The 23260-nt window shown below is 38.1% G+C and overlaps 1 protein-coding gene across 1 annotated transcript; it reads right to left on the bottom strand.

Annotated features, from left to right (window-relative positions):
• Window positions 1–2930: 2930 nt before the first annotated feature.
• GRK7 (G protein-coupled receptor kinase 7) lies at window positions 2931–21447 on the bottom strand (the record flags this gene model as incomplete). Its single annotated transcript, XM_079539586.1, has 4 exons — window positions 20699–21447; window positions 19521–19958; window positions 6744–7015; window positions 2931–3273 (listed from the first exon to the last, which is right to left on the bottom strand). Exons 1-4 carry the CDS (start codon window positions 21299–21301, stop codon window positions 2931–2933), a joined length of 1656 nt encoding a protein of 551 aa, XP_079395712.1. The 5' UTR covers window positions 21302–21447.
• Between the last annotated feature and the right edge of the window lie 1813 nt (window positions 21448–23260).

Here is a 23260-nt window from a genome sequence, read left to right as displayed (position 1 = left end):
TTTATATGCCTGGAAAAGAGGCAGACAAGCATGGTGCCATAAAGCCGGCAAAGGAGGAGAAAGCCTGAAGAAAAAAAGCAATTTCAAATTACATAATTTACTTTTGCCAGAAGTATCTCACAATCTCAAGATTATTCTCCTCCCACAACTTCATTCCCCATTTTCTATTGTAAACATCTATTCTATCCTTCTATTATAAAATGATTCAGTTCTTCCAACTCACACAAACACTGAAATTTACTCACACAAGTAGCACCATTGGCTTCACTAAGACAGTTCATCAGAGGCATACACCTTTCAGGATTGCTGCCTTTGCTTTGTTGAGGTGAAACAAGATGTTAAAAGTAACTGTGTTCCTGAAAGCATAACAAACAGTTTTACAGTAACAGGAAGAAGCAAAGAATCTTGCACTTTACAGAGTCCTTAAAAGAAGCTGAAATTAATTTTTTAAAAGATGCTCTGAAAACGCTAACAGAAATACATTTATAACATCTGTTCTGTTCTACCTCTTCACAGTGCAAATACAAATTGTCCATGTTCTGAAATAGAGAATTGTAGAAAATGAAAACCAATAATGTCAAACTAACTCATTTTCTTCTGGAATACAGTGCCAAATGGTGCATTATCAAACTACTAATGTGCTTCTTCCAATGATTCATGGAACACTTAACATTACAGCATCTCACTGGTAAAGATGTTGCTGGGATTTATTGACACTACAACTGTTCAAAAACTAAGTAACAAAATATTATGCACAGATGATATCCTGAATTCACAAACCTCAGTGTTGCAATATATTTTGAAAACCACAGACTTGCAACATTTGGTACCACAGAGGATTTACGACTAACATCACATTAAATTCTGATTCTGTCTATACATAACTTCTTTCCTTATGGGAACATCTGTATATTGAAGAAGTCATTTACGTGCTAGAAAAACTACAGCCAACTCAGAGTGCTGGTTTATGGCCTCAGAGAGGCTGTGAAGTGGCATCTGTACGGCTGTGAGACGTAAAGCAGTTCAGGACACAAGCTCGATGCTCTACGCCACTAGCACTATTAGGCCTCTCCTAGCTGTAACAACACCGCTGTTGCTGAAATCTAGACATAATCAAATTTTCTGCCCGAGTTTCTTAAATTAATAAATATTTTAGCCTAAGACCACCCTGACAGATCCACATGATCATCTTTCCTCTCAACCTCCCATGATTTTGACAATCTTCCAGGATCATCCTTCTCAATTAAAACCCCAAGTCAGAATTCAGCTTATTTCCTTTTACACCATTTTACAGAAAGTCTTCCTCCCAAAGGCAGACAATTACAGATTCACAACAATCTGTGAACAGAATTATCCACTGATGCTCTTTTTCACGGTTTTGGGGTTTTTTTTCCTCTTGAAAAAAATAAATATAAAACACTGGAAAAGCAAATTTAAAAGGAAAGAAAGGAACAATTCTTTTTCAGCTTAATCCTCTGCACAGAAAATGAAGAACAACACAAAGTATTTCCAACACATTATTTGCCTGTGACTGAAGCACTTAAAATATTTAATACTAAAGAATTTTTTTTTTTTATTGCACCATTTGGAATGAGGTATTCAATTATTAATAATCAATGAAGCTATGTTTGCACAACAGATATAATTATAGAAGACAGCTTATCTATGGTTACTCCTCTTTCTGAATAGCACAGTGTCTATACAAAATAGATAGTTGAACCAAGGAGGACATTTGCTCTGTGAAAAATACAAAAAGTATTAGCAGCCTCTAGGACTCAGAGTAGTTTCTAATCCCACTTTAGTCAATGGAAACTATAGCAAGATAAAAGACAGTAAACGACATACATAATCAAATTTAGAAGTTAGAAAAACACAACCACCTATTATCTTCTTACCAGAGAAAACAATAAGATGTCATTCACAAATAATAGACTTCAGCATTAGCAAGCATTCATTTAAATGCTTCCAATTAATTCCACGTAGATTGTAATAAAATTAATAATAAAAAAGATGCCTCAAAATTTGCATAACAATCAATGAGCAGCTGAAGATGAAGATGTCAACTTGCATACATATATTCTATATTTGTCAGTGAATTAATGTTTGTATTATATGAAAATATATTTCTTGTAAAGAGCCGGTTACAAATTGCTTTGGTCTATTCATAGTTTAATTTATCAGCAAAATACAGAATTATTATCAGGAGATCTAATAAAAGGTTGAAACTGATTGTCAAAAAGAATGGATATTCACTTAAAATACATAATATGCCTAATAAACGTTTTATTCAATTAAATTGGGGCATGCTTCTCTTCACTGTTAAAATCAGCTTTGAAAAAATTTGATCCTGAAGGTCCCATTTTACAGCCACCTGTAAAGCCTTCTTTTACATTCAATGGCAATCAAACCAACCAAAAATCTAACAGAAATTAGGAAAACAAGACAGACTGGCTAACCAATAAGCATCCAAGTCTGACCTAGTCCTTGAGTCTGTTGTCTAATATTACCCGAATATTAAAAAGTATATCCTGAAAACTGTAGAACAAAGAGGAAACATTAATAGAAACGACAAGGAAATAGACAGAAAGTCAATAAATTATTGTATTCAAAATGGTAGAGTCAGTAACACTGCAAAGGAGATGCCTCTTCACTCTATGACTGCTTTTTGTATTTCAGAATTTCTATCATTCTAAGTTCCTTACAGAAATACAGTCCATCTTGATTAAGTCTCCAGTAAAACGAAAGTATTATCTCCCTTGCTAGGACAAAGGAAAATAATACGGTCAATACAGCTTGTGGTCTACATTGCCTGTCAGTGCCATATTACACTGATTAGTTCTTCTTAAACAGATGCACTGAATTTCTGAAGCAGTGTCAGAATACGGAAAGTTCTGCAGTTGTTTCTGATCTTTTTGGTAACAATCTGATATTTACAACAACAAACAAACTCCTGACTTAGCTTCACCTCCATTTGCATATCCGCCAGAATCTACCCTGTTAGGATCGTTCAGTTCTTCAAACAGTCCAGTTTCAATGATTTCTTCCTGCCAGGGTATAGGGACAGCACCAGTCGCAAATTTTTTGAAGAACTTCTTGTCTTTGTCATCAAACTCAATTCCTCGTATTTCAGAGAAATCAGCAATGTCTGCAACATCTTTGGCATAGACAACTGATGGATCTGGCACAAATGGAGGGTCAATAAGGTTCGCCTCTAGCCTGTGGAAATTTATTGTTTTGAAGAAGCTATGTTTTCTTGGGTCATCATCTTCATTTCTGCAATAAAGCAAAAGATTATTAATTACTGCTGTATTTTGCTCTCCAGTAGATACAGTTGTCTTTGTGTTGTATACATGAGAGCATCTTAAATTAAGGATATATTAAATATATACAAAGCAATGCAATCACACACAGCTCAAGCATATTCGAACAGTGTTGCACTGAACAGCAACCAAACACATCCCGATCCCATTATTCATTTCTCTATCTCTCAAGGTAAATTAGTCTGGGCAAGATGCCACGCAAGAGCAGCAGCGCTGCTTCTGGCAGTACACTGAGATACCCATGTCCAAAGATACACTTTAACCGAAGCTGAAGAGTTTGCAAGAGGGGGATAGGAAATATTGGATTGATTGGTCAACAACGAAAAGTCCAGTGGTTGGCTCAGGACATAAAAGGATAAGAATATCTAGTAAATTCCAGTCTGGTTTAATACATCTAGCGACTGACGGATGAAAAACAGTCTGAACAGGAAACTGACAAACGGCATTTGTTCTCTTAATTTAAAGCAACTAACTGCAAAGCCCAGTTAAGTAGCTTTAGCGAGTCAGTTAACGGAATTACTCTTATAGCTGAGCAAAGGGACTCACAAATTATGGCACCAGCAAGAGTATGCGCACCTCTGTCACAAACACAATGTTTTTAAAGTATCTTTAGAACCCAAGAATAAAATCAAGACACTGCAAATACATGTATTTAGGTACACTTTAAAAAGAGCAACTGCAGACCTCAGGTATGACTTTTGATGTGACAGAAACAGTGAATTCTTTCACTGTATCATGTTCTACAAGCCTGTCTATGAGTCTAAGAATAATCTGAGCCTCAAATGTATGGTCATTAAAGCATGATCAATGACCACAGCTTTAGATTTGCATCTTGCCCATAATGTAACTCTAGCACCAAGTCACACAAAGTTTGTATTTAGAATTACAGCTAAAAGAGGAGCAGGGTGGATTGCTTTACTTTTTTCATGCTTATGTTGTTGTTTTCTTGTAGGTTTTTTTGTGGCTTTTTGTTTTTGTTTTTTTTTAAATTCATGGGTCTTAAAATGATAATCAAATGTAATAATCAAATGTATTTTTTCTTAATTTCAACAAACGATAGTTGCTATTGTTCCTTTTTGTCCTTCTCCATTTCCTTACAAAAATACTTAGCAAAAAACATTTAAGCCCTCATGCATTTCTAGAGAATGCTCTATGAACAAGTTGTAATGCAAATCTTAATCTTTTTATCACTGTAGATGTAAAGAACTGCCATGCACAAGTAGCAGATCTGCATGACCACAGAAAATCTTTAAGACCTTATAAGATGTTTACAGAACAGCTTCTCCGGCTTGCTACTACTGCCATTTCCTAATAAACCTCCCTGCCATGCTTCTGGCCTGCCCTGGTTGAAATAAGGCACAGATGAGATGAAACTGCCAGCTGCCCTTTTCAGCTCCCTTAGAAAACCATAATTCTGTGCTTCTGCTGCCTGGTTCCTCTGAGAAAGTCACCACCAGCCACTAAAAACTGTACTCCACCATGACCATAATGGTAAGATACAGCCCGAAGAACAGTAGATGCTGCCATCCTGGTACCCTAACCAATGAAATAATGACATTTTCAACCCAAACGAGCTACATGAAGATAATTATTAAAGTATAGATTAAGCCAACAGAGATAACGGCCTCTCCATATGCATAATCTTGCAAAATCAACTTCTAGCTTAACTAGCTAGTGATAATACCATGTACCTGTACAGCTCTCGAGCTTGATGTGATTTATTTACATTTGCTGTTAGCCTGCAGGGCATTAGAGCTGCTGCTCAGATTAATTAGTGCCCTGTGACACTAGAGAGCTAATAGTGCCGACAATCCTATTAGACAGAGGTACTCACAAAAATTTCACTTTATTTTGCTTCTCATTTCTGTAACATAAACCAAAAAGCATTAGATGTTGGGGAAGGCTCCAGCTGGATTGCTGTGGTGTTTTTCTTCCTGATGTATTTTCTGTCACCATTAGAAACATAAAAAGTTTAAAAACATGAAGCTACAGGAACGCCATCTACTGGAACCAACTGAGGCATCTTCCAACTAACTGCAGATGATTTTGAGCTCTTCTTCTGTGAACTGCATGTTTATGTAACTTAGAGGAAAGAACAAATGAGCTCATCTAAACTCCGTCAGTTTTGTATTCCTCCACAAAAAAAGAAAATCACTGTACATACAGGAAGATGTGGGCTACAGAGATGTCAATCCCAAAAAGCTGGAGCACAGAAAAAGTGTTACTTAATGCCATTGGTTAACTGAGGAAATAAAGTCTTCAATTAAAAAGTGAGATATTTTAAAAGGTCAGGTGTACAAATTAAAGCTGTCCTTGAGCAGCTTTGACTTATGCAACAGGCACTTATGTAGATAACCCAAGGTCTTATTGTCCTTATTAGAATTACAGTGCTAATCTTTACATAAGGATGAGCTGTCCTGAATAGTATCTCCCTATTTAAAACGCACATAAAGGCTTTTATTCTGTCATGACCAGACACAGGATACATCCAAACATTTTTACAACACATCTCGATAACAATATTTTAAAAGGCAGTACCTTAAAAATAACCTTTGCAATTATTTATCCTTGAACATTTCTGATACTGCTCAGAATTAATGCAACAGTAAACAGGCAGAATAACTGCAGTTTAGCCAAGGGAATGTGGTTACTTTAAGTGAATAATTTGTCGCTGCTTTTGCTTCAGACTTGTTGAAATAACTTGACCAAATTGCTAAGTCAGGGACAAATCCATCAGTATTCATCAACTCAAAGCCATCACTGAAGTCCCAAAAACCACTCTTATTTGTGCCCAATATTCTTTTTCTCTCATTTGTTCCTGGAATGAGTCAGAAAAACCAGGAACCTCTACCAGATTTTTAAAAGCAATTGAGTAAAGAGAATGGTCTCTTCAGTAAGAAGCCAATGACGCAGCCTTGTAAGTTAGGCACCTGCAAGACAGAAAATCTGTACTGCAGATCTGGATTTCTGCCTACATCATTCCTGTGATATAGACAGAGACTCTGCATTTAGCCTACATTAGCATAGATTCAGGTATCTACGTAAATACCCTCTGCTTTAGGAAAGAAGATGCAAGAGAAATGGCCACTCCCAGCTCCCAGAACTGCAGAGTTTGACCCCTCAAAATAACAACAAAAGAACTCCTGTGGGTAGTCTGGGGTAGGGATGGACAATTACAGTATTGCAAGAACACTCTTTATTTCCACTTTATCTTCAAAAACTTCCATCTCTCTTCCTGGAAATGAAGGAGAAAATTCAGTACTCTGTAGAAAGGGCAGATCCAACCTAATTTTGTGTAAAATTTATTATTTGTTTAAATAAAATTTAATAAATTTAAAATTTATAATTTATTATTTATAATATTTGTTTATTATTTGTGGCATTCATGCAGCTTTTTTTCTGAATGTGAGAAATAAGACATACCTGCTTCCTAAACGATTCTCTGGTTTCTTAGCCAAAAACAGTCGGCAAATATCTTTTGTTTCCTCTGTAAAGTTGGCATGTTCAAATTTCACCTCATCTTCCAGAGTTCTTCGTTTAACCTCATCCTTATCGACCTTTTCTTTGAAATTCTTGAATGGTGTTCGCCCAGCAATCATCTCATAAATACTACATCCCATAGCAAACCAGTCCACAGGATAGCTGTAACTTTCTTCCTTCAGGATTTCTGGAGCCATATAACCATTTGTCCCAGCCTACAGCAAACATACAGACAGATTTATTACACAATGTCAATAATGAAATACAAAGATTACAAAGATAAAATGCGAAGATTAAATAGCCTATAATTTAAAAAATATTAGTAATACAAATGATAGGTTGGTTTTGTATCTAGAAACTGAGCAGCAACTATGTTTTAGCACATGGACTATTTCTGTCCTTAAACATCTTAACCTATTGAAAAAACTTTTAAATGCATTCTTCAAAGGTGAAACATCTATACAATCTCTGCATAAAGGGGTGTCTTTTAAAATTAATCTTTATCTGTCTTCTTTCATCTTAACATTTTCCCTGCTGAAGAACGTCATTAGCTTTGTCTTGCAAATACAATACAACACAATACAATCATTTTAAAAAGACTGAAAAAGGATGAATATCAGGCTACTTTCTGCATCCTCCCTGTTCAGTGGTTGCAACTCTGCTCCAACAAGGGGATTCTTGCCAGTGAGAACGTTTTGGAGATGGCAGCCAAGCTGTGGTGGGAACTTATCAGTCACATTCCCTACTGTCTTCTGCAAGGAACTATGACCATCAAGGGCCAAGAAAAACTCTTAAAACCATTGTATGAAAGTAAACCAAAGACAACTGTAATTAGTAATTACTTCTATTTAGGTGAAAAAACTAGTTCTTATTGCTTGACTGGAAAAAGCTCTGAATAAAGGAAAGGACTAATCAAGCCTCCAAAAGAAGAGCTGACCACTCTTGGAGAAGGGAATTTGTCTGCCTTCCCCCAGGCACAGGCCTGGCACATTCCCAGCTGGGGGACAGACTCCACAGTATTCAAAACAGCTCTTGCTGCCTCTTCAGTAAGCTGATCTACCAGGGATGGAAGGGAAGGTGAGCCACTCTACACAGTTCCTGATGCACTGTTACATCACTCAGTATATGAAATTTCAGTCAAAGCATTCTCTCAACTGACTCTACCACATCTAATTCTAGACCTTATTTCATGTATTTGCCAGATTCAGCTAACGCTGATAACTATGTCAGAAGTTATTTGAGCTTTAGTAATATTACCATTTGAAATGAAAACAAAATGCTTGTGCAAAATCCCCCCAGATGTACTCAAGATGGTCATCATTACTACCACCAGAACTCGGTTACGTGATAGAGATTCACTCTGAAGCAAAAGAGAGTGAGAAAGGTGTAACTAAAACTAGAGCTCATCTGGGAAAACTATGTTTGTGAAAAGAATAAAAGCCCTACAGATGAATTTTAGTTTACAAGTCATGTTTCACTATGAACTTCAGCTCTTGCCAGTTCATATGATGGCATATATGCTACAGTTAATAATGAAGTCACATTTTTTAGAGATACAAAGCAAAGTCCTTAATTTGATTGATGTATAGAAGTGAAATGAGAAAAAGAAAAAAAAAATGTATCAGCCAGGTTGAAAGCAAAAGGAAGGGTTAAAACTGAACTGGTACCTCCCCCACTAAAACCACAGAAGTTCAACGGAGCCATGACAGCAGCCCAAATCATTCCTCACATAATTTATACTGTTTGCATTGGATCCATCTAAGTTAATATTGAGAGAAATCCTGACAGCATTCAATTTTTGTGTGTGATTACTTTGCCACACAGAAAGGAGAAGTGCTCCAATATGACCTGCAGAACCCCAGCCCACCTGGCTGAAGATCAAGAAACTTGGAAGGAAGCGGAGGGGCTGAGAACAGTTGAGAAATGTTGGTACAAAAGGATGGAGACAGCTCATTGCGCATTAGAGAGCACAGACACTGATTACGCTTCTGGAATATTTTTGCTGCTTCTTCTGGGAAGCAATAAACGTTCTTAGTTTTACTGAGATGGAGCTGGTTTTAGGGTACTAGTGCCTTGAACAACTGACGGATCACAGCATCATTGCAAGGTGCCCTGACAGCACTTTCTGACAAGACACTGCTTTGCTGCCAGTTAGCATCATCATACAGGAACTGGATAAATTTGTCATTTAAAAGTCAGCATGTCACCCTGCGGCCAACAAGGTGCCTCAAGAGAGCTCCCTCCCAGACTGCCTCTCCTTTCTTTCCCACTTGGCTTTTCAGAAGAAACAGGTGCCAAGTAAGATCGATCTCTTCCATATGTGTCTTCCACATACAGCCTTCAGTAAGTCACACTATAGAGAACACTGCAATATGACATAATCCTTAGAAAAACAGGAAGCAAGGGCATATAGGCTAAAACACCGGATGAGAACAGTTTGATTGAAAACAGGGATGGATCAACAAAAGCTCTCCTTGGGAATGGTGGACATGGTTAGAGTGTGAATAAAAATTAATCTTCAACATTCTAAATTTGGTATCACTGAAATCTTCTGAGCTGTTATTGTTCTGTGCCGACCCAACTCAAAAGAAACCTTGAAATAAATGTTGTTGCTCTATGTCAAAGTGTTCCAGGTGAGCCATTTTTCTCACGAACACTCATAAAAACTTGAACCTAAATTTAAAATAAATCTTTCTCCATCCTGAAGATTATTGCTAATTCTAGGATTAATAGCAAAGGAACAGGCTGAGAAAAAGCAATCTAGTATAATCTCATGACCCCTAAAATGAAAATAAAACAAAGAAAATCCAAAGAAAACCCACTAGAAACAGAGACATTTCCAAAGTATTAATCAGTGATCTTTAAGTGGCCAGAAACACATATCTCAACTTTTTTTTTTTTTTTCTTCTTTTTTTTAAAGTAATATGAAAAAAAAAAAAAGGAAGAAAAGAGCTTAAATTTTAGTCCTTTGCCACTAGCTCAAAATGCAGAGCTTTGGTAAAATAATTCATTTAGGAAGAAACTTGATAAAACCCTAAGTATTTAAATGCAGAACAGGAAACAGAAATTATTCAACCCGTGGAACTGAAAGAAAATAAACCTTTTAAATGAAGACCCACTTGTATTTTTGAGGAGTAGATGGCATTGGTAGGAAGCTACAACCTCACATCTGTGCAGTAATCATTACTAGAACAAGATGTCAAAACTCTTACAATCTTACAAGGAAAAGAGATTCTGCGGCAGCATGAAGGACAGCCTCAACGACTCAGGCTTATTTAGGCAGGTATGAAAGAAACACGTTCTCAGCCTAGCGAATGGAGCTGTCAAACTGCACAACTCTCACTAGGAGACAAAGCAATTTATAATATCCCACAGAAGGCAGAATCATATGCCACCGCACATGGCTTTTCCAAGTACAGTCAGTGCAATGCTGGCCATTTTTTTTGCTTCCTCTCCATCTAGCACAACCTTTCGTTATGGTGAGCACAATGCTTTATTTGCATTCACTGTCTGAAATGCAAAAATATTTTTCTGTTAAATAATTTTTAATATACTTGTTTTTGACAAGGATTAAATGATCTACTTCCCTCAACTTCCCCAGCTTGGAAACAGCCCAAAAGGCAGGATTTCAATAATCATCTAAAATGTAATGACCAAGTGATGTCCTTAGATACATTAGCAAAGAAATTTTGTTAGGGGTAATTGTTGCTTTTAGTGTGGTTTGACAGGACACAGTAGAATTGAGTCATCTGAAAGATACCTTGTTTCTTTTGTGAAATGTGATTCTGTATAAATTTTTAAAAGGCCACATAATTATAGTCTTTGAACAACACAAGATGTGACCCTGAGAAGCACTAAGTGCACTGGGTTCCCAGTACAGCTGAGGGTACTTGGACTGCCAGCAGAACGTGGTGCACAGCGCAGCTTCTGCCCCTACATCCTATTCAGCTTACTGTCCCAAGAAGGGAAAGTATTCTGAACAACATCACTATCCCAGCTTCTTAAAAATACAGGAAGAAAGAAACAGAGCTGTCCAGAGTTTTCATTATCACAGAAACAGGCAAATGGGGAGAAACGGGATTTAGAACCCTCTAGCTTTTCCCACAGATCTCTGCAAAACAAATTCAATTGATATCTCAAAGCAAACAGTATAGCAAATCAGAACGTCTGTCCTTTGTTTGCCATGGCACAAGAACTGTTGAACAGAGGAAAAAAAACAAGCTGAGTTTAGCTCTATCAGCTGTTTCCTGGGGCTTAGTCCATCCTTCCTCCAAGGGGTGCCACTGACGGCTTTGTTCTCTCCTCCAGCTGTTCCTCCGCTCCTTCAGCGCTGCCTGAACACACCCTGTAGGAATGAAGTGACCGACCACAGAAAACTCTTCTCTGCACATAACTTAATGGGCCTGAGGTGCACAGAACAACTGATGTTCTTCTGCCATTCCCTTCACAATCTTCGTTTTTCCCCCAGAGTTCACTGTGAGGAGAATGAGGAACAAAGAGTTCCTCCGCACTTCCTTACTACATGTTGATGCAGTAACGAGCCAGCTGACCAAATGGCTAGGCAGCTACCTTTTAACAGAACATAAAATTCAATCTGATTAGCACAAACTGCACCTCTGAAAAGTCTCACTGAGCAAAGACTTCAGCATATTGTTAATGCTTAGCAAAAGGAAAGACTCCATTAACTTTCAGACAAATTGATGGGCTGCTGGCTCAGAAGAACACAAAGTCTGTTCAGAGTACCAGGAAAAAATAATGATGAAAACTTCATGGGAACTTAGAAGTCTGTGAATCCCACAGGTTCACCTGAAATTCAACACTGACGTTTCTTCCATCATTTTCACAGAGGGACAGAATTTTAGCTGGGGAAGTTTGTCTGTCTTAACAAAATCCAGTTAAAACCAAAATGGGAGAAAACCTAATTTCTGCAACATAATAGGAAAAAAGGAAACAAAATTTATCTCCAGAATCAAAGTCACTAACTGAAGTAGTAAAAGAAGTCCATGACCATTTTTCACTAATTTAAGCTTGAATGACAGTGATCATTGACGTCATCACCGTAAGTTGTTCAAGTGAAAGAGAAAGCCTTGTGATAGGCTTTTCTGTGCTCAAACACAGCAGGAGAAAGTAGACACAATTACAGCATGTTCTTCAGTTCAGCTTCATGCTGTATGAAAACGAAAGGAATAATGGCTTGAGGAAGGACAGCTGCTCACTGGACACCAGCTGTATCTCTAGACTCAAGAGCTTCTCCCCTTGGGCTCCCTGTGTGAACACACGTACATCACGATCTGTGCTTCACATCCCCAGTGTCAAACCCACTAATGTACCTATCTGGTGAAGTGCCATCAGAAAACACGTGCTTTTACAGACAATGAAGCAGTCAGACATTGTAAGGATTGAGCATACGGGACAGGCAAAACATTTGGTACTGTCCCCCTAACTACACAAATAGTATACAACCATTACTAAGGTTCTTTATTATTCCTGTGACACAATTTTCCTTCTAATTTTGTGCACTGCTGCTTCTCTTTCAATTTCTGGTAATCATTTCCCATCTACAAAGTGCAAATAATACTGCATTTCAGAGATGGGTATGCTCTTATTTTTTAATGAGTGCTGATTATATAAACAATATTAAAGACGAGAACCATTCCATCCACTTGGCTCCATATATATTCTATGAAGCTCTTTCTAATTAATGCTCATGCAGCATGAGGTATAGGTGGCTTTCTCAGAGGAGGACATCACAAATGCTATGTTCAGTGTCTGCACAATGTAAGAACAGGCCTGCAAGGCACAGGTAGCAGCCTCCCACTGCTGGCATAGCCTCTGGGTTAAGCAACAAATGACAGCAACCCCAAATGGCTGCTGTCACTGAAACCACAGGACTTCAACCACCTCTACAGATGAGTCCAGGAAGATTTGGCTCACATAGCCAAGTCAGTGCAAGAATACAGAATAATGTTTGTTACCTGGAACACTCCTCATAGTACGTGGAATTGCACACATGGCCCCATATGAGCAGAAGCACTAATCCTCCCCAACCTACGGCTTACAGTTCCTGCTTCTGGTCAGAGCTGTCAAATGAACAACTTAAAGATAAACCTCATCAGCCAAATGTTGCATTTCTTAACCAACAAAATGCACATCACTGACTAAAATAAATCCCATTAGATGATTTAATCAAAGAGATCATTTTGGAAAGAACTGGCTAAAATTAAACTAGTTTTAGCACTTACACAGCATTCTCACCTTCAGAGAGTTTAATTAAGCTTCCTACCAGCTTTAGAAACTTCACAAGGAGTCTCGTCTCGTTTTTTCATGGAACATACTGCAGTATTTGTTAACCATCAGATGAAACTGATGGAAGAAAGAGGTTCAAAGTCATGCTGTGTCTCAAAAAGACCCTGATCGCTTTTCCCAGGAAGGAAAGCTATGCTTGGCGGGTAGCATGCCTTGTGCAGGAAAATTATCTGTATGGGACACCCCACATTCTTGTCATTTTAGATGACTACAACATCCTTTCTGCCACTTTCAAAAAGTGCAGGATGCAGAAAGTTCTCACAAAAATCATTTTTGTTCCCTTCATTCTCAAGTGACAACAGCAGCCACAGTGCTAAGATCCCATTCTGTGAAGTGCACATTTCAGAGGAAAAAAAAGGAAAGAATCTATCATTGTAATGCACTTCATAGCAACTGTGAGTACAGACATTTTTAAGAACAAAATCCCTCCAGATAAATATAACCAGTCATATTTGTGATACTTCAAATTACATCAGCTGTATGGTAGTTCTGAAAGTGTAAGATCACAGCCACAGTTGTTAATTCTGAACAAATGAAGAGCTGCCATTTTTTAAAACTCGAAGAAAGACATTTTTATGGAATAAAATATTTATCTAATAAGAATGTAATGTGACAATGACCACAGGGCAGCTGCAGAAACGCTTCGTTATTTTTCATTTTGCAGCTCTGAACCCTCCTCTCCATTTCTCATCTGTCCTGAAATTAAGCTGCAAGTTTCAGGAACATCTAAATAGAATTCCTTTTGTTTTCCTAAGAAATAGAATCTTATAATAAACAAACATACAGGAGGGCAAAAGGACATTTTGAGTAAGATTTTAACCAAAACAAGTTTTTACTATAAAAATATTATCATGTCCTTCAAATATATAAAACATAGCACAGGAAGACCATGAAGAAGCCTGAAACCTCTGAAGATATGAATGCATTTTTATTAATATTATAAAAATATTTTAATCTTGTTTTATGTTGGTTTTTTTCTTCCTGTATTCAGCCTTCCTGGCTCACACACCTTCACCAAAGGACTTCGTAACTTATATGCAACAGTTGCTTTGTGCAAAACCCACACCCAGTACAGGCAGAAAGTCTGTTCCAAAATGAATAGCAAATATGCACTGACTTCTGAGAAAAAAAAATGGAATGGAGCCCTCCACAACTGGATATACGGAATATATAAGGGTGTTATAGAGAAGAAAAATGCTTGCTCCTTTCTCACATTCTCAGGAAATTAAATACTGCTCATCTTTTGGGTAAGGGCAGAAGCATTTGACTCTGACACACAAATTTCAAGACGTATAATGAGAAAAAGTTGTACAGACCTCCAGAAAAAGCATGCTCAGTCACACTGTTCAAACAGAAAAAAATGGTGTAAGAGATGGAGACTCCTCATTGTCATCTTATGCAAAAAGAACTAGTTCCAAATCAGTCATAAGCATTTAGCAAGCTCTTGAAGAAATTATCTTGCTCATAATGGGAAAAAAACCAACACCTTAATATCCACCCTATGAACATCACAGTTTCTCAGACAAGACTCAAGACAACCTCAAGTAATTGTATTTGCACTGATGACCTGCATATGGTAGTCAAATGAGTACACAGATAGACAAAAATATTTTGCTTGTGTAAAAGCAACTTCAAAGGCTCTCCATTTCTCTTAGTAGCCCATTTCAACTTAAGAAAAAGAATGTCAACATATAAAAAGGGAGTAATTTTATCACACAATCCAGCTTTATACATTATATCATCAACACGTCAGAACAGATGTTGCAGGCACACTTGCATGAAAAGTCATGATGATATTTCTTAATGTCCTGAATAATTTTATTAACTCTGACAAAGAGTTTGTTTTCAGAGCTGTAAGTAACAACTCTGCCTGACTAAGTGAGCATATATACATTTCTAGGTAGACAGCAAAGGTTCATGCACGTACCTGAGAGGGGAAAAACTAAGGCTGGGTATCCAATAAACTCTAAAAACTCCTGCTTCTGAAAGTAGGGTAATTTTATGCATTATAGTTACAGACAGTTTGTATAGGTGTTTCCCAAATGGAGTTCATTCTGTGACAATACTTAAAGGATACCAGAGATACCTTTTTCAAGATACCTACCAGAGCTCCTTTTTCAATTATGTTAAACTTTAAAAAGTCATATACAGAATAGTTTTTCTGTAGCATAATTAAACATTAAACTATAAGAAGCCTTGACCTAAAACTCATGGAACATTTCCATGCACAGAGAATACAATATTTGGCTGGTAAACAATGCAGAAACACTGCATTTCAGTTTCACTGAAATTTTCACTGAGAACTTGAAAATGTCTAAAACAGGAACTCATTAACAAGCCTGTCACTGGTGCCCCATGACAATCTAATCACCTAACAAGATTTACAAAGGAGATTTATGGATCCTCCAGCCTATACATGATGGTAGGTATTTGTACATGAGACGGTAGGAATTTTTTTATGATTTGAAGGTGAAGCAAATTTATCTTTTAATGGTTTCTACACTAATGAGAAGTATACTGAATTCTCAGAATGCATGGAAATACTGTATTTTTTTTAATCTTGAACTGACTAAAGAAAACGCTCGAATAAATTCATGTGTTATATACTACTCAACCCTGCATAAGGAGCAATGAAATTATTCACATCTTTCTACTTCATAACATATAGCAATGAAAAAAAGGCAGAGAGCAGAAAACTGCTACTTCGTTTCACTACTCCTGAGGTGTTAGGAGGTATTTTCACAACAGCCGAGGTACAGTTAAACACACAGAGAGGAATGTTTACCAAGCAGGTGTCTTAGATCAACTTCCACTTTGAATGCACACAGCTGAAGTGATCAGATTTAAAACCAGACAATCAGTGCATTTCAGGGTGCTCTGCAATGCTGCCTTGAACATCTAGTCAACTGTAAGTAAGTACACCTGAGTCAACAGGGGAGCGGTGCTCAAATCTTCTTAAAATCCCAGCCGACTTCAGGCACACAAAAATGCATGGACAAGATCTTCCCTTTTTACTGATTTGATCTAGAAAAGTATTAAAATGATCTGACTTTCATTTTTTCCAAACTCAATTTTGTAGAAGAGCAGACTATTCCAGGAAGGAAGATAATAGGCAAATGTAGTTACTGAAAACTTAGTTTTCTCATTTATATCTTCAAACAAATTATGAAAAAATGCACACTAGGCTTTACTCAAGTAAATGCACCTGGTTAATGTATAATTTAAAGAATTTTATTAGAAGAAATATTACAGGCAATATAGAAAGAATATAGGTCACTAGCCCATTTTTAGAGTGATCAAGAAGAAAACTAAATCAAGTGAGCAGTTAGTTAGCTCCTGATGATATGCAGAAGGCATGGAAGTCTTCCATTTTACTTTTCTTATTTACAAGGTAGAGTCACTGAACAACTGAAGAACTGGAGATGTTAGGAAAAGATCAGCACCTTGGAAGAAAACCCTGAGGCACTGGGGAGAAAAGTTTTTTGGCTGCTGAAAAAAGCCATGAGTTCCTTCAATGTAAGTATGTTTTTAGCTCCTGTCTACAGAAACCAAACTGGAGGAAAGTGCTCTTAAAAGTCACCACTCTGCCTCTTCTTTTAAGGGTAAGGGACTAAAGCAGGATCCGTACCCTAAATGAATACAGTCTCATTATAAAAGCAGCTTCACTGAGTAACGGGATATCGCGTTGTGGAAAACAGTTCTGTGGGAGTGAACTATTAAAATACAAACCAGAAAGAACATTGTATTTCTTCCCCTGAAACAACACTTCAGCAAAACGTGCTGATGCTACTGAAATTTCTGTGATGAAAAAAATGAAGTTTGCAAAATTTCATTAGACAGAAGACGACTCCAACTTGTTTTTGAATGCATCATCTTACAGGAAGACCACAACAGACACTCTTTGAAGAAAAAAAAAAAATCTCCCTTCTTTACAACAAATAATCACAAATCTTCATTAAGATGTGTAAGGCTGGCTAAGTAAAATTCTTCCAAACAGATGAAAATCCAAGACCACCAGCTGCACTGCAGTGCTAACCCACAGTTTTGTACTGAACTGGTGCCACTTGCTGACTACTCTGAGGCAGTAGAACGATTTATGAATATGGGTAAAGCAGAGTTAGATTTTACTCTCATTGTGCAATAGAGCAGTACTTCTACTATACTGAAGAACCACCTCATAAAAGATGGTTACTAGGCATTAACATCAGAAATGCTTTTAAATACCAGAGGTATGAATGAAGTCCAGGCTATTACAGCATCCCGTCAAAACAGAAGGATTCCTTTCAAATGAATAAATTGAAATTAAAAAAAGTTATTGATCAGTAGAGTTTTCCTTATGATGAGTGACTGAAAGTTATTTGCCCCATCAGGTCAAACTGTCACCCAGAATATGGAATCTGCCTTCTGATGTCTGGCACTTCAGTCGATACCTGGGGCACAACACAGAATTGCCTGGGAGGAACAGGCAGAAATTCTGCCTTAGCTTATCTGCCCTTATAAAACTGTCTACAAAATGGTGCAACTGATTATATTCAAAAATCTGCCTTGGAACCAAAGGTGTCTATAACAATACACTCTCTCTTAAGGCTTTTAAAGAACTGATGATCTGGGAGTCATACTCAAAAAGCTTGCTAGGAGATAAGAACTCCCTCCATGTTAGGCCAGAATGTAATGCAAATTAATTTAACAGCACCATTTTTATTTTGATACAGGCACTAAATTTTGTAAAGGTGTATTTAGAATTTCCTGTGTTCAACATTGCTATAAACATTAGTAATTACCAGTTCATATTTTGCAGCAGTAACTTCAATTTTCTCCTAATTACAACACAAAATGAAGAAAAAAAATTATCATGATCTCTCTCATATTTCATGTTCCCAACAAAAAGAAAACAAAGCTGCCTTTAGCAGAAATTCCTTTTAACATGCTGCAATTGCAGAGTATATCCACTGCAGTTCATACTCTAATTTAGCGTCCACATAATGGTGAATGCTGCTACTAAAACCAGCGACCAGCAACAGAACAACCTGATGACTTTTTCATGGAAAGCACAGAGGAACAACTATCTTGCCCACCACTGCTTCTGAGATTGTACTGTAATAAATACAAGAGGTTACACATTTCTAAATACGTTTTTTTCTCCTTTTACCAAAGCCCACACATTTGCAAGTAGTAAACACTGCCCTGAACAAAAATATACTTTGACCATAATAAAAGTATGCAACTGTAATTCGCAAAGGCTCACAGATCAAATATACTTTGTGCTCTCCGATCAAAATGCCATCTTCATAAACAAAACATTACCACTGCACATAATTTCTACTTGAAAATCTGTCCTAGCTGCCACTGAAACTGCATTCTCATATCTAAACTACGCAGCCTCATTTTAAAATCTCCTATTTAAAACATCAGTTTCTGTATTATCTTTGACTGAGAACTAAAAACAATAACGTTATTTTAATTGTCAAAAGAAAATCTATCCTTCCAAGTACAAATTATTGCATGAAGTGACAACACAAAAAGATGTGTGTACCTCAAACATGATGGAAAATTTTACTAGCAGGTCCTCTCCATCTACTGAACTTTTACAGCGCCTTAAAGATGCGGGGAGTATAATTATTGCAGTTCATAGTGTTGCTTCAATTTCTTCACATTCTTAGTGTACTTTAGACACAGTCACTCATAATATACATCTTTAAGGTCAAGACACTTCAGGATAAAAACAATTTTTTAATTTCAGGAGTCCATCTTCCTCATGTAAACCTTGTGATACTGTTATAAATAGGGACTGGGGTGACCACAGGCACAGCTGAGGTGCTGCACAGAAATTCACACAGTAAAAACCAGTTGGTTATCTTTCTCTGTCTTCCTACACATACACACAGGCATGCACATTTTCAAACTCCCATTGAGTCTGCTGATTTTTTCAGGAATGAATCTGTAGGGGGAGGATTCAATTGTTTATTGTGCAGCACCACGAACACCCACAATACAATCAGTACCACCACTCAGGAGAAATCTGAGATCTCAGAATCTTTTAGGAACAAGAATTGAGAACGGGACTCATCTCTTTAACTGATTTTCACTATGCAAACAAGTCATGGGTTAAATCCCAGACTACACACCATTAGGTTGTGTTAGCATCTCTAATATGAGTGGTTCAAGTGTTTATCTTAAGAGAAACAACAGATGAACTTGATTCTTCTGTTTTTGTGTAAGAGAAGTTGCTTTACTACATATAGCGTCCAGAGACATAATTAACCAAATCTTCTTACCGCCTGTCTCTTAGAATGAAATGACCACGTAAGGTCTTTAGCAAGCAACAAATCCTGGGGAATTAAATCTTGGACTCAACGCATTAGAAATAGAACAGCTTGCTTTCCCACTGCCCGTGTTCAATGAGTTTCTACTCACCCTCTGAGTGATGGATTTTCCCTCTTTGACTTGCACTGCCAATCCAAGATCAGACAGTCTGCAGTTTCCGTTATCATCCAGGAGGACGTTTTCCGGTTTCATGTCCCGGTAAATGATCTTGATGGAATGAAGATGCAGAATCCCACAGGTGATCTGAGCTGAGTAATAAATGACCCTGTTCAATTCTAAACCCCTTTGTCCTACATTGTAGATGTGATATTTCAGATCACCTCCATTCATGAGGCTCATGACAAGACACAGATGAGTTTTGCTCTCATAGGCATAAGCTAATGTGACTATGAAAGGGCTGTTGACCTTCTCCAGGATTTCTTTCTCCAGTAGCGCCATCTTCTCTCCACTTTTCTTTTTCAGTCTTTTCTTATCTAGTTTTTTGCAGGCATACATCTTGCCAGTATTTTTCACCTGAATGGCACAAACCTGGAAACAAGATGCACATGGAAAAGTAAAGAAGCAATGCTACAAGTACAGATTGGAATATCAAGACCAGTAATAGGCAGGAACTGAGGAATCACAGATGCCTATGAGTAGGTACTGGTGGTAACTTGCATGGATGGGTATATTAGCAGAGGAAGTAAGGAAAAAGCAAGCATACAATCTGTTATATTCAGAACTAGTATACAACTGTGGAAAGATCTGAGGACTCCAACAATAGAACTGTATGATTCATTAAAACAAAGAAGAATTCATTCTCTGACCATCATAATAAGCAGTAAGTACAGTTTGCATCTCTTTTCCCTCACAGAAAAGTTAATCTTATTCAGAATTTTTTGGAAACGGAACTTGACCTGTGATATTCTTTAAATTGTACCTAAGAATTATCTGCAAGTATACAAATTAGCACAGGCCAAAACAGTGCCAAGAAAAAGACTAATGATTAACTGTATAGACAGTCACGTCAGCTTTTGTATAGAAGCCTGCATCTTGAGTAATACAGATGCAGAATACAAAATTTTCAGGGCAGCTCTTCAATAACAGGCTTCTGGAGTCAATATGAGAGCACGGATAAAGTGAATTTCTGAGAAATGGACAACCTGGAGGCTGAAGTTCTGCAAAACTTCAGGATGTGTTTAAAATCATTACCAAGTTCATCTTTCAAACCCACTTGCTGATCTCAGAAGGGGAGAGATGACCCACTTTTGTAAAGGTACAGCTCTTACCTCTCCGAAGCCACCTTTGCCCAGCACTCGGAACTCATAGAAGTATTTCTCAGTTACTGGCTGCTTTTCAAAAACTTTCCATTGGAGGAATTTGTCATAGAAGGGGCTAGTCTGGAAGTCCTGGAAGGGCTTGCCTTGAAGGAAGAGTTTGGTTTCATCTCTAGCCAGCTGTATAACATTCTCATAGTCCTTCTCAGTGGCTGCCTGGCATTTGCTGACCAAGTCAGAGCTCATGAAAGACAAATAATTTTTGGAGCCTGTCTTAAGAAAGTTGGTGATAATATTCTCCATGGTACTGCTCTTGATGTTGTCCTCCGCCAACTCCCAGTTTGACACCTCATCCAAGAAATCCCTAGCTACCAAATTTTCTGGAACTGTCTCTAAGAAGTCTCTGAAGAATCTCTTGCCAATGGGCTGCTGTTCACAGATGCTCTCGTAGTCAGCAGCAATGGACTGCCTAACCTCTCCACACTGATCAATCTTGGGCAGTGAGAGGCTCTTACGTCTCTTCTGCATCTCCTTGGTGTCTCCTTCTCCACTCTTCCTGGCCTGCAGATAGGCTGTGTTGGCAATCAGGTTGTCGAGCCCCCCCATGTCACACATCTTGGCAAGCTCTTGGGGTGGCAGAGCCTGGCTAGACAAAATCAGTAACTGGCCCAAGAGCTGAGCTGCGACTGCCCTGCACTCCTTCCTGCTAGTGGTGCGTGCACGTTTCTCAAATGCACCAGAGAGACTAACTGCTTTTGCATTAAATACCTCTCAAGGATTTTCACTAAGTACCTTTGGGTACATGCACCATTTGTGGAAAGTGACTGGTAAGAGGTTTCTCTGTAAGGAGCTTGAGTTTGCTATCTATAGCTGAAGGATGACACCCTACACAGACCTCACTGGCAGCACCAAACAGACTCAGTTCAGCTGCTGTTTCTCAGAATGGACCCTGATAACTTCAGATGTTAGACCACAATCCCCTCTGTAGGCAGATGCTGGCTGCTGAGAACATGCAATGATTGCCATCTGTAACATAAACAGCACAGTCCAAACCCAGCAGCACACCAGCCACAGTTAAGAGAAGCCTCTTGCCACCCTTGCTCTTGACATACTGAATGCTATCAGTCCCTGAGCTTCTCATTTTCATACCACTCAGAGCTCTGAGCTGCCTCACTTCCAAATTCAAGTTACTCATCAGCAACAACTCTGAGCTCCATAGATATTCCTGCAGACCTTGATGCCTCATGCCACTCCATCTGAAGGAACAGAAAGCGGATTACACGCAGAGGCTCAGATCTGCCGCTGCTCTAAAAATAATGATCCCTACATATGAAGCAGCATGGAGTTGTGAGCTCATTTCCTACCCACAAAAAAAGGAAAAACACACTTCAAATGACTGGCCAAATGTTGCCAAGACATTCCATATGATACTGTGGCCTCTCTTTACTTTCCTGCTGAGCTTGTCTTATGATGACAAGTGGCAGGATGACAAGGAGACAAGGTGGCAGTAGTGCATGGCTGAGGCAGCATCAACAAAAGCACAAAGCTGATTATAATCAAGTGAAGCCAAAATCCACTGGACTACACTCACTGGGCTACCCACCAGGAAGTCTGTGTCCCATCTTTATCTGAAAGAAAAAGTTCCTGTATGGCATCTGTTAGGCCCTCTTCTGCTGTGGAGTCTTGTGATTCGGCCTCTGAAAACAGTTTTTAGACATAAGTATTACAGGTGAAGTAGTTCCGTGATTTTTCCAGTAAAACTGGGGAGAAACTACTCAAAGAGAGTTTCCTTTTCTTCTTTTTCTTTTCCACTTTTGTAATTGGAGAAAGTTGAAGGGTTGAATCCCAGATGCTTAACATCAAGTAACAACAAGCACTTCTCAAAATCCTTACAAAAACTGGTAAGCCCTTCTTGGCTGCTTTCAGTCACTCTACTATCACAAGTATAAATTTACTTTTATCTACTTAATCCTGTCTGCGTTGAATCCATTTGACATGTAACTCATGCTTATTCTCTACAAAATGACAGAAGTGAGTGCTTTTCTATTTGTGATTGAAAGAATCATCCATTGCAAACTGCATGTGTGAGAAAGCTGTGTACTCCACAGCAGAGTGTTTGACACCCTTGCCTGCTTTGCATGTCTAATTCTGCCAGCTGTATGCGTGCATGGGGCAGGAGCAGGTTACATAAAGGGCTGAATGATGCAACTAACAGAGTAAGGAAGACTAAAAAAATTAGAGGAAATAATCAATAATCAAATTCAGTGAGCGATTGTTCTGAAAAAGGTGTCCCAGCAACACGTTTGTAATAGCCTCAGAACCAAAAAGAAAGGAGGTTAAAAAAAAAAAACAACCCGTAATTTCAGGTCCTAAACTTCAGCAGAGTCTTTAGCAAAATGCCCAAACTCAGATAAGTTGTATGACTGGCTGGTAACAGCCTACACCACCATGTGATTGATCACATCAAAGCAAACAAGAAAACACACAATGTTTATGCTATCTGCACAAGAAAGGCACATTTACAGCTTCAAAAAGAATTCTGCTCTATTAATTAGAATCTTTCTTGATTTCTAT

Source organism: Tetrao urogallus (genome assembly GCF_951394365.1).
Source record: "Tetrao urogallus genome assembly, chromosome: 9".
Classification (NCBI taxonomy): Eukaryota; Metazoa; Chordata; class Aves; order Galliformes; family Phasianidae; genus Tetrao; species Tetrao urogallus.
The sequence above is the reverse complement of the archived record's forward strand: the minus strand, read 5'-3'. Positions and strand labels throughout refer to the sequence as shown.